The sequence below is a fragment of the Ruditapes philippinarum genome, unplaced genomic scaffold (assembly GCF_026571515.1).
Source record: "Ruditapes philippinarum isolate M1 unplaced genomic scaffold, ASM2657151v2 ctg2351_1_1_1_1, whole genome shotgun sequence".
NCBI classification, from domain to species: domain Eukaryota; kingdom Metazoa; phylum Mollusca; class Bivalvia; order Venerida; family Veneridae; genus Ruditapes; species Ruditapes philippinarum.
In genome coordinates this window covers 122,836-135,822 of record NW_026854825.1, presented here as the reverse complement: position 1 = coordinate 135,822, position 12,987 = coordinate 122,836, and the positions used below count along the sequence as shown (strand labels likewise).

Below are 12,987 nucleotides of genomic sequence, written 5' to 3'. Positions count from 1 at the left end.
TGCATAATATTGAACTATTGAAACATCTCCGTGTTTACAGTTTAATACAAATTTAAATTGGCTGACTTGTTAACCAATCTGTATTATTATATAGTTAACAGACTTAGACTGCATGCCAATAAATCTGAAACTTGATATTTTTCTATGCTAGAAACTGAAAAAAATGAATCAAAATCGATTACCTGGACGGTTTTCCTATAGCGTAATCAATACTCCGATAGTTCATACATGTATGGGATCCCGAAATGAGCTATAAATAGATTTTACTGTATCGTGTGATTGTGACTGAGCATATTTATTATGCGATGACATAGAGAATGGAATGTAAAGGTATCATTTTAGTCATTTTTACTTTCTTTATATCTCATGTAACTATGCTACAGTTTAATTATATGATAAATCTTTTTTTTTTCACGTAGTATAGATAAGTTGGTGTAGTCTATTTATAACAAACTGCAGTATACATAAATTATATTTTGGCATTAAACAAAAGCTAGTAAGTTATCATCGTCGGTACGTACATACTACATTAATCTAGTATGTACGGAATGTATACCGGTAGCCGACGATGATAAGTTATTAGTCATGCATATATCATTTCATTCATTAAATAATAATATAATGTAGTATGTACGGAATTTATACCGTGGGTAACCGATGATAAGTTATTAGTCATGCATATTATTATTTCATTAAATAATAAAAATGTCTGTTCATATACATTAATTATGATATAATGATAGTCCCCTGGTTTTAACAGCTAATTTATATAGAAATTCTACTGAATTTATTGTTGTTTCTATAGTAAATTGCATTGAGATCAATATTTACGGTATTTGTTGTTCTTCGCTTGTTCTTTCAATCTTTGTATTCAAAATTCTGCGTAAATTAATCTATTTTTACACCACTTGTGAAATATTTTGAAATATTTTAGATATTTTTATGCGTAAAACTACGTACTTTTAAATAAGGAAGGGTCAAACATCTAACGCCTCGCCTTATAATTGCTAGATACGAGAAAAATCAAAGACATCAACAAATTGGAATGGTAAGGTAGTGGATTTTAAGATAGGTTTCACCGGTAATAGAAACAACATAATTTTGTAAAAGAAAAAGGATAATAAATAATATAAATAAATAAAATCAAAACTAAGCTAGGCGTTTTCAGCTTGTTATTTTTATTAATTTCTTAAATTATCATTACTTAATACAGGAGGTGTTTATATCAGAATGGTTAAAATGAAGGAATGATTTTTATTACTTTGAAATTGTGACGGTTAATTTGGTTTATTTCATAATTATTATATTTGAGTGAATATTTACAATACAACTTTAAATTCATCAAGTACAAGAGTGTGATTCGCTTTCAGTGTAAATAAAGTTTCACCACCGGGGAAATTTATGCTTATTTTGTCAATCTGTCAAAATTCATTTCCTTTTCAACAGATGGATGCGGCAGAACACCCGCATGTTTTTCCAACATGGGAGTTATACCCGCGAGTAAACTACTTCAGAAGCCGGTATCTAGACTTCAACCAACGATTCGAGAGAGTAATGAGTAAGTATTTACTACTTTTGTTTAAATCTTTTATTTCAATCATCATCTCGTTATTATCACCATTATTATTAAAATTATTATGGAAATATTAACTGATTTCTAATTCATGCTAAATAAATGCAGTGATCAATTATTTATAGATAAAATGTTTGAATAAGTTTTTAACTCAGGATTCGCCAACTGAAACTTACTTAAAACGGTTTTTCTATTCTTTTCTATTTTAACATATTCAAAAAAAATCCCCGTTTAAAACCTTTAAACGTCTTTCGAGTAGGATAATAAGTCTTTCAGGAAATTGAGTCATTAAAAGTATATGAAATTGAAATCTACTCTTATGTTAAGTTACCGGAACACTTTAAACATTTAAATGAGAACAATTGTCGAAAAAATAACACTCATGATCATGTATTATTGTCGACATGTTTATCACCATAGAGTCACATAAAGTTATCATCATCATCACCATCATCATCATCAATAAACATAACCGTTAACAACGTCTGGCATCATTACAACAATAATCATCATTTTAATCATTATCATTATCACAAGTCATCGGTGATCTTTTCATTATCATGAATCACAATCATTACACCACATTCATTATCACAACCACATCCATCAGCATCACCAACATCATCATCAACAACAGTAGCAAAAGCAGCTTCATATACCACCGCCATCCTTATCATTATCATCATTATAAATCATCTGTAATCTATGGCATTATCATTATAAGAATCATCATCTTCATCTTCAACATTTTATCAATATAGTCATTATAATCACACTTGTCGACATTAAATTGATTTAAACAATTGAATTATTGATTGAATCCACTCAAGCTCGATTGCAAAACAAGTTCTTGCAACTTACATTAATCATGTCTGAGTCCTGGAGCCAACCAGTACTGGTGTCATATAATGAAGAAACATGTCGTGGCCTGAAAGGGTCGAACCCATGATCCACCGGTTGAGAGGCAAACACCTTAACCACAAGGCCTCCGCATTTAATAAGTTACATAACAGGAACAACGTATTATATTTCTATGTAATACACAATATTTAACTTGTAAATTAATTGCAGTTTGATATAAGATTGGTTTTTATATATACATAATTATATAATTACATAACGTAGTAATTATTTTATGAAATGGACGTTTCTGTCGTCCAGTTGACATGTACAAATGTAACTAGAATTGTTGTAGGATAATGAAACTTTAATAAAACGTTTCGCGAAATAATATTAATCATATAGTGAAATGGGTAATGTACCCACGTAAAAATTCTGATAGTTTGGTACTCGAGCTTTTATCATGCGGAAAGCTTTTTTCTTTTTTGTAGAAGCGCTTCCTGAGAGATTTCATATGAAAGCACCATCTGCTGCTTCGCGAGAGAAACTAATTCAAACACTTCAGAACAAACTACACGTGATGGTATTAGGTGAAGAAGATTTGTCACCGAGCCTGCTAACAGTTTCACCTGAGGTTCTGAGCAGATACCTCGACCTGCCTTATACCGCCACTGAGGAGATCCATGTCTGTGTTTGTTATGTCAAAGAAAAGGACCTATATGAAGCGACTCTAAAGGTAATAAAAGAAAGATTTTATATAATAGTTTATTGCATTGAGGGCATAATAGTGATATTGAGACCGATTGAACGGCCTGGTCTGTTAAATTTTTTGGGGGCCACTGGGAGGTGCCTGTGATCTTAGGAGTTGTTCAGACTTGTTATAGTATAATTATTCACATATCTTACTGGACTTTATCACAACATAAACGCTCATTTTATATGGGTGAAATATATTGCTTTTACAACATGTTAAGTGAACTGTAAAAGTTGTTAAGGTCATTGACTTCAAACCACTTGCCCCTCACCTCTATGAGTTCGAATCCATCATGGATCATTGGATCTTTTCATGTTATGGAAGCTTTCCCGCTAGCTAATGGAATGTCAGTAGTTCTACTTGCTGCTCGTTCATGCTTCACTTAACCTTTTAAATAGTGTTCCAGTAAATGTACATACACATTTTATTAGCTCACCAGAGCCGAAGGCTCAGGGTGAGCTATTAGTATCAAAGGGGGATACTCCGTCGTCCGTCGTCATGCGTCAACAATCGTCTTCTTCTCTGAAACTACTGGGCAGATTTACTTCAAATTTGGTCTGTAGCATCCTTGTGACAGTCACACTTCAATTTGCTCATGTCATTTCAATTGGCCCCTTTTAGGGGTCAACAAAGCTAAAAATAGAAAAACCTTTAAACATCTTCTACTACAGAACTAATTGATGGATGATCACCAAACTTTGTCTGTGGCATTCTTGGGTAGTCTTTTATCAAGTTTGCTCATATTAATTGGATTGGTCCCTTTTATGGGTCTCTAGGGCTAAAAATAGAAAAACCTTTAGAAATTTTCTTCTACAGGACTAATGGATGGATGATCACCAAACTTTGTCTGTATCATTCTTGGGTAGTCTTTTTTTTCAAGTTTGCTCATATTAATTTGATTGGCCCTTTTATGGGGCCGCTAAAGCTAAAAATAGAAATACCTTTAAACGTCTATTTCTACAGAACTAATTTATGGATGATCATTAAACTTTGTCTGTAGCATTCTTGTGTAGTCTTTTATCAAATTTGCTCATATTAATGTGACTGGCCCCTTTTAGGGGTCTCTAGGGCTAAATATAGAAAACCCTTTAAACGTCTTCTTCTACAGAACTAATTGATAGATGATCACCAAACTTTGTCTGTATCATTCTTGGGTAGTCTTTTATCAAGTTTGCTCATATTAATTTGATTGGCCCCTTTTAGGGGCCGCTAAAGCTAAAAATAGAAATACATTTAAGCATCTATATCTAGAGAACTAATTGATGGATGATCACCAAACTTTGTCTGTAGCATTCTTGGGTAGTCTTTTATCAAATTTGCTCATATTAATTTGATTGGACCCTTTTAGGGGTCTCTAGGGCTAAAAATAGAAAACCCTTTAAACGTCTTCTTTTACAGAAATAATTGATGGATAATCACCAAACTTTGTCTGTAGCATTCTTAGGTAGTCTTTTATCAAGTTTGCTCATATTATCGTGATTGGCCCCTTTTAGGGGCAGCTAAAGCTCAAAATAGAAATACCTTTAAACGTCTATTTTTGCAGAACTAATTGATGGATGCTCACCAAACTTTGTCTGTAGCATTCTTAGGTAGTCTTTTATCAAATTTGATCATATTAATTTGATTGGCCCCTTTTAGGGGTCTCTAGGGCTAAAAATAGAAAACCCTTTAAACGTCTTCTTCTACAGAACTAATTGATGGATGATCACCAAACTTTGTCTGTAGCATTCTTGGGTAGTCTTATGTCAAGTTTGCTCATATTAATTTGATCGGCCCCCTTAAGGGGCAGCTAAAGCTAAAAACAGAAATACCTTTAAACGTCTATTGCTACAGAACGTATGAATGGATGATCACCAAACTTTGTCTGTAGCATTCTTAGATAGCCTTTTATCAAGTTTGCTCATAATAATTTGATTGGCCCCTTTCAGGGGTCTCTAGGGCTAAAAATAGAAAACCCTTTAAACGTCTTCTTCTACAGAACTAATTGATGGATGATCACCAAACTTTGTCTGAAGCATTCTTTGGTAGTCTTATGTCAAGTTTGCTCATATTAATTTGATCAGCCTCTTTTAGGGGCAGCTAAAGCTAGAAATAGAAATACCTTTAATTGATGGATAATCACCAAACTTTGTCTGTAGCATTCTTGGGTAGTCTTTTATCAAGTTTGCTCATATTATCGTGATTGGCCCCTTTTAGGGGCAGCTAAAGCTCAAAATAGAAATACCTTTAAACGTCTATTTTTGCAGAACTAATTGATGGATGCTCACCAAACTTTGTCTGTAGCATTCTTAGGTAGTCTTTTATCAAATTTGATCATATTAATTTGATTGGCCCCTTTTAGGGGTCTCTAGGGCTAAAAATAGAAAACCCTTTAAACGTCTTCTTCTACAGAACTAATTGATGGATGATCACCAAACTTTGTCTGTAGCATTCTTGGGTAGTCTTATGTCAAGTTTGCTCATATTAATTTGATCGGCCCCCTTAAGGGGCAGCTAAAGCTAAAAACAGAAATACCTTTAAACGTCTATTGCTACAGAACGTATGAATGGATGATCACCAAACTTTGTCTGTAGCATTCTTAGATAGCCTTTTATCAAATTTGCTCATAATAATTTGATTGGCCCCTTTCAGGGGTCTCTAGGGCTAAAAATAGAAAACCCTTTAAACGTCTTCTTCTACAGAACTAATTGATGGATGATCACCAAACTTTGTCTGAAGCATTCTTTGGTAGTCTTATGTCAAGTTTGCTCATATTAATTTGATCAGCCTCTTTTAGGGGCAGCTAAAGCTAGAAATAGAAATACCTTTAAACGTCTATTTCTACAGAATTAGTTGATGGATGATCACCAAACTCTGTAGCATTCTTAGGTGCGCTTTTATCAAATTTGCTCATATTAATTTGACTGTCATATTAATTTGACTGGCCCCTTTTAGGGGCCACTAAAGCCAAAAATAGAAAAACCTTTGAACATCATTTCCTACTGAAATAATTGATAAGATGGTCACCAAACTGTGTAGCATTATTAGGTAGTCTTTTATCAAGTTTGCTCATATTAATTTGATTGGCTCAAATTAGATATCAGAAAATATTGACAATGGATAATTTCCAACACTGAAAAGCAGTTGTTTCTGGCGAGCGACTCTGGGCCATCATGGCCCTCTTGTTATAATATTGTTACTGGTAATGCCATACTGTTAGGTAATGACATACTGTTATTATCTACTATATAGGTCAAGCAAACATGTAAGCACTTCATTTCTAGCTGTATTATTTTCATCAGAGCGAAGATAAATATTAAAGGGACGATTTGACAATTTATTATGCCCCCGCCGTATAATGGCAAGGGCATATAGTGTTACCCTGTTCCGTCATTCCGTCATTCCGTCCTTCCGTCATCATCAGTTTCCGTTCATTATCTTAATAACCGTTGCACATATTGAACTCAAATTTGACATATAGATATGTCATGAAAAAATACAGGTCAAGTTCGAAATCGGTCATGGTTCGATGATTTTTGGCAGAGTTATGCCCCTTTTACTTTGAAAATAATATGAAATTTTCAGTTTCCGTTTATTAACTCCCCAATGGTACAACACATTCAACTCAAACTTAACATATGGATACCTCAAAGGAATGCGCAGGTCAAGTTCAAATTTGGTCATGGTTTGATGATTTTTGGCAGAGTTATGCCCCTTTCACTTTGAAAATAACATGAAATTTTCAGTTTCCGTTCATTATCTCCCCAATGGTACAACACATTCAACTCAAACTTGACATATGGATATGTCATGAAAAAATACAGGTCAAGGTCGAATTTGGTCATGGTTTGATGATTTTTGGCAGAGTTATGCCCCTTTTACTTTGAAAATAATATGCAATTTTCAGTTTCCGTTTATTATCTCCCCAACAGTATTACACATTCAACTCAAATTTAACATATGGATATGTCAAAGGAATGCGCAGGTCAAGTTCAAATTTGGTCATGGTTCGATGATTTTTGGCAGAGTTATGCCCCTTTCACTTTGAAAATAATATGAAATTTTCAGTTTCCGTTTATTATCTCCCCAACAGTATTACACATTCAACTCAAATTTGACATATGGATATATTTTTGAAATGCGCAGGCCAAGTTCAAATTTGGTCATGGTTCAATGATTTTTGGCAGAGTAATGCCCCTTTCACTTTGAAAATGATATGAAATTTACAGTTTCTGTTCATTATCAACCCAACAGTGTTACATATTCAACTCAAAATTGACATATGGATATGTCAAAGGGATGCGCAGGTCAAGTTGGAATTTGGTCATGGTTCGATGATTTTTTGGCAGAGTTATGTCCCTTTCAATTTGAAAATGATATAAATACATCTTAGGAATAAGCAGTTTAAGTTGGAATTTGGTCGTTGTTTTCAATGATTTTGGACAAACTTTCCTGAATGTTGGAAAAATTTTGAACTTTCAGTTTCAGCACTCATACTTTTGTGGAAATGTATATAGCCATTATTTTGGCTACAAATATGCAATATGCTATTTAGACTGAATAATTTCAGTGCCTTGAACATTGTATAAAAATGGTTTGTGTTAACATTGAAAAGTTTTAAGGGCTTTGAACATAGAATGAAAAAAAATAATTTGTGCAAACAAATTTGGAACCAAATATTATAACATTTGAAATTTTGGCTGCATGCGGGGGCATCCGTGGCATGATGACACATTTCTAGTTTCCATCATAATTCCTCATGCAGACTAATGTAAAGTAAAAGAGAAAAGAATTTCCGTAGTTTTATCCTGTGCCTTCAAGTTCTCTGGAGCTCTTATCTACTGTTGTCCTCTGTCCAGTGCAGTATGTATTCATATGTGAAAAACATACTTGTCATCTCCGTAAACAAATGTACAAACAAACGAGTAATTCCTGAAGATTGTATATAGATATCCTATATTTTCATCAACATATTCACAAAGGTCATAAAAACTTAAAAGAGTATTTGTTTTCACTTTCAGGATATTCCATCAGTCTTGAATTACCTATCAACTACGCTTCTGAACAGAGTTTCATTTATATCAGACACCTTCATTGTTTGCAAAACAAAATTTAGTTTGCCGGACGCAGAAACAGACTCGTTTCGTAAAGATATTCTTGATTTAGTACCAAAAGCAATCGATACGTGCTTGCTGCCAGATCAAATTCTCATTGGAGAAAATGTTAGTGGGCTTTCGTCATCGATTTCAAAATCACTAGAAAAACAAATTATGGATGGATTTCTTGAAGTGTTTTCATTTCTTCAAACATTTTTAAGAACAGACAAGAAGATTGATCTAGAAAACTCAGATATTCTAAAATCAGAGACTGTAACATGTGCTATTCTTGATCTCCTACGCAATGGTCATCACTTGAATGACTCAAAAGCAGTTGCTGAGAATGATGACAATGATGCGAATTTAGAACAGGCTATTAAAGCTCTGAGTAATCGAATAATGTGTGCCGCAGTATCACCTATGGCATCAAAGCAAAACATTCCAGATTGGATATGTCATGGACTGCTTGAAGAAATATCTTTCGAAAAAGATCTACAGAAATCAATCACAAGTATTACGCGTCATCATTTGATGAAGCCATGTGATAATGCGCTAGAGCTGGCCAAACTGAAAACTGAAGGCAAATATGTTGAGGAAACCGGAACTAGCAAATGCATCAATTATGATTTCATTTTGCATCTTCTTCGTAAAGACTTAGCTGAACCTGTGATGTCAGCAGAAAAGAAACTGGCTGCAATGAACCAATTAACGATAGTAATGAAGAAAATGATTTTTGAGCTTAAAGGCTACCTCAAGCAAACGATAGTAGACATTGAGATCATAGAAATAGGACCACGGGATCTTACATCAAATGACATTCCTGATATCCTTAGAACAGAGATAATGGGGTAAGTTTGTTGTCTAAGATTGCAGACTGCTATTTCAGTCATTGCAGTGTTGTTAAAAGCATTGTCCTTCACTATTCAGAAATCATATTGTTTTCAATTAATTTCTTTATTTTAAACACACATTTTTGATAGAGGATTATTCAAAGGTTTACGTTGCTCGACATCTCTGTAAGATTTCTTTTTACAGAAACATTTCATGTTGTAAGCAATTTACAAAGACATTTTTCTTTTTATTTTTTATGTCATATTGACAAGAAATATTAGTTCTTTCTAATAATGAATAAACCTAATGTATTGACTGTTTTCTTTTCTCTAGAACTGAAGGAGTATACGGTATGGGTATCCTATACGGGCAACTGGAGATACATCTTAAAACTGATCTTCTAGCCAATGTTATTCCAAACGTAAAAAGTAGTATCTCAGAAATATTGAAGCGTCACCGATTTCTGTATGCGTACACCATCAAAACTATCGAGGAAACCCCTAAAGCATTTGCAAAAGACATGGACTTTAATGAGTCAGGACAAACAGTCGATGAAACATTTCAAGACTTTGACCTTAATGAGTCAGGTCAAACAGTCGATGATACCACTCAAGCAGTTGCAAGAGAGTTCAACGAATCGGGACAAAAGCTCCTTAGTCCATTTCCAGATGACGAGGAAAGTATTAGAGAAGGGACTTTAGCGTGCTTTATCAAAGACTCCGAGAACATAATATATGCAGTGACTTGTGCACATGTTGTTCATCCTCATGATAAAAAGTGGCACGAAGTGTACATTCGAACTCAAAATCATTTGTTTGGTTACAGCAGTTCTGCAATGACATTAAACGTTAATGAGAGTAATATACCATTTGCAGACATTGCTGCAATAAAGGTTTCTCAAGACAATCTAAACATGTGCAGCTTTTATTTCCAAGATGAATTTGGTAACAACAAAATTGGCAGAATAGCTACTGAGCAGTCTAGGGACCTTGTTGGTAGTTACGTGTTTAAATATGGTGCATCAACTGGTTGTAGTCGAGGAATTATAGCTTCAAACAGTTATTTCAGTTTTACCTTACCTAATCATGTAGTTCTTGTCGAGCCATTGCCAATCGTTTCAAAAGGTTTATTTACTGCAATGAAAAATGATCAATCGCGGACTCTTACACAAGAATCGATTGGATCGTCCCCGCCTCTTACCCAAGAATACAATTTACCCGGTTTAATTGAATCTTCCTCGCCTGTTACCCAAGAAGACATGTTACCTAGTTTAATTGAATCTTCCGCACCAGTTACCCAAGAAGATATATTACTCGGTTTAGTTGAATTGCCTTCGCCTCCTAAACCCGAAGACGATATTCAGATTTCCCAAGATATAATTAATACACTGGACATTTCCGGATCTGACACAAGCAATGTCTTTGATATATCAGATTTAACATGTGTCGGACAAGCGGCAGCAAGTTCAATAGACGATGTTATGTCATTAGAGAAAAGTTCAAGAAGTTTTGTATTTTTACCTAGACCGGAGCAACAAAACGGTCAAGATATTCATGACAGTGAGTTGGGTGATGCAAGAAATACAAATGAAATTTTAAGTCAACCTCTGTCTAGTAAACCTAGTTATAATTCTCAAGTATTTGCAACACACGGCGATAGTGGGGCAGTCGTATGCAGGAGAAATCTTCAGACAAACGAAATCGAACTGGTTTCCATGGTTACCGCCGGCGATTTAATACTCAAGGACCCGTCGGAATCTGGTTCTGAAAGCAAAAAATGTATATCAATTAATATGAAAGAAGTTCTGGACACACTAAGGGAACACTGTGGAAAGAATTTTGTTCTGTGTTGATGGTTCTAGTCCTGAGTTCTTGATTGTAATTTCGATGATTATTGTACTAAGCTGGCAAGCTTACTCATGATTGATTTATATTTATTACATGAACAATACATGTTAAAATAAAAATTAACATTTTTTCCAGCATGATTTTTACATATGATTAAGCTAGATTTCTTAAATTGTACGGACAAAACTGGAATATCATATAACTTGAATCATTTCAATTTAGCTTATTTATTTAGGAAAGCATGTGCTCTTGGAAATAAATTACAATGGTACCTTTCTTTTTTTTTATTTGAGTAATTTATTAGACTTGAAAAGCCAATCTTGTTTACCAATTCTGTTTTATTTCACACTGAGTACCATATACTGTCAATTATTTCTAATATCATTTTTATTTTAGCTCGTCTGTTTAAAAGAAAAAAAGTCCAGCTATCAGAATCGCTCCATCGTAGTTGTCGTTGTCCTCCAAAACCTTAAATGTAGCCCATTATTCAAACATGTTAAAAGTTATCAACATAAAAATTGGAACTCTTGCTGGTCATGACATTTGTGATTGTCAGACAAGGAGAATAATTCTAAAATTCATATGGACTCATGGCCCATTTTAACATGTCAAATTTGGTAATTGAAAGTCATTGCCCTTTGCAGACGAGCGTGTACACAGGATATGGTGCTCTTGTTAGAATTATTTTCGTGTGTCACTTTTTTATTAAAGTTTTCTTTTTTATATTATTTAAGACTTATTACGTTCATGCACAATTATGGTTAAATACATATTGATGTATATGGTAACAGTTATATTTTTTAACTTCTTTAAGCAAAAACCCGATACCCTTCGTATCAGGAATATTTAAATATGAAATTATCCAGGATTTAATTATTGGGACAATTTCACAAACTTTACAACACTATTTTCTTTCAACAAATAATAACATAATTATATAAATGTCATAAAAATACATACGTGTCTTGAGTTGGTTAAGGAATATCTCAACAACTTATGGTTATCTTTTGACAAAATTAGAACTGTTCAACAGTTTTGTCAAAAGGAAGAGATCTTTATTCGGCATAAAAAAATTGATTCGGTATGAAGAAAATACTGGGTTATCTGAAGTATGGTATGTAGTATGGACAAATATAGCATTATTGTAATGATGAAAATTGTTATGAACTTGAAAATATCTGTAAATCACTGAATGACATACGTTGTATATGAAAAAGGGTAAAATATTGTATATGAAATTCAAATAAAAAAAGTCGTATCTTTATTTCCTAGTTTGTTTTAAAATTGCATGCCTCCAGATGAGTAAAAATAGTTCCGGAAAATCAAACTTAAGAAAAAGGAATCACGATTAAAAATCAACAACAAATATTCAAGATTTAAGAAATAATTTACATCTGGTGGTTGATTTCTTCCATGTCGTTACTTCGTTCTGTCGCTTTTGAAGTGGCGACAACACGAAATAACGAATAGCGTTCTGTCGCATTTGCATTCAACAGATGCGACACCACGAAAGAAAGAAGAAAATTAATGTTAACATTTCTTCGTTCTCTCGTGTTATGCAAAGGTGTCAGAACGAGATAACGCCAAATATAGGGCGCCAACACGCCGAATATCGGGCGTCAATACCATATTTTTATCTCCGTGTTGTCGCATTAAAATTTCGTACCGGCACTTTCATATTTTCGTTTTGTCGTGATGTTGCGTTTGAAGAACAACAAAACGATAAAAAAACACAAAAAACAGTACGTTCGACAAAACGAGAATTTATATTTTTGTCGTTATAACGTTCTTACGTGTTGTCGCCCCTTCAACCACGACAGAACGAAGTAACGACATGGCAGAAATCAGCCACCATGTTATCTATGTAACTTTTGAAAAATGTATTTTCCTTGTCGAATGTTGATGATTCAGGACGGTTCCAACTAATTGTCCGGCAAATAATATCCAAATTATATCCGAACTATGATTCAGTCAATCAGTCGCGTTCAATTTAAATTCATCAAAACATGTATATTCATGGGTGAATGGAAAATATAAATTGATCGGATAATTATATATATACACAAA

General features: G+C 33.8%; 1 protein-coding gene across 2 annotated transcripts; it reads left to right on the top strand.

Annotated features, from left to right (window-relative positions):
* Window positions 1-226: 226 nt before the first annotated feature.
* On the top strand, window positions 227-12,184 carry LOC132741206 (uncharacterized). Of its 2 annotated transcripts, none has more exons than XM_060729327.1 (5): window positions 227-330; window positions 1,447-1,558; window positions 2,905-3,149; window positions 8,168-9,090; window positions 9,407-12,184. In XM_060729327.1, the coding sequence occupies exons 2-5, from the start codon at window positions 1,447-1,449 to the stop codon at window positions 10,923-10,925; spliced, it is 2,799 nt and encodes a 932-aa protein (XP_060585310.1). In that variant the 5' UTR covers window positions 227-330; the 3' UTR covers window positions 10,926-12,184. The 2 variants fall into 2 exon arrangements, with proteins under 2 accessions (XP_060585310.1, XP_060585309.1); XM_060729326.1 differs by lacking the exon at window positions 227-330 and adding an exon at window positions 919-1,048.
* The last annotated feature ends 803 nt before the right edge of the window (window positions 12,185-12,987 follow it).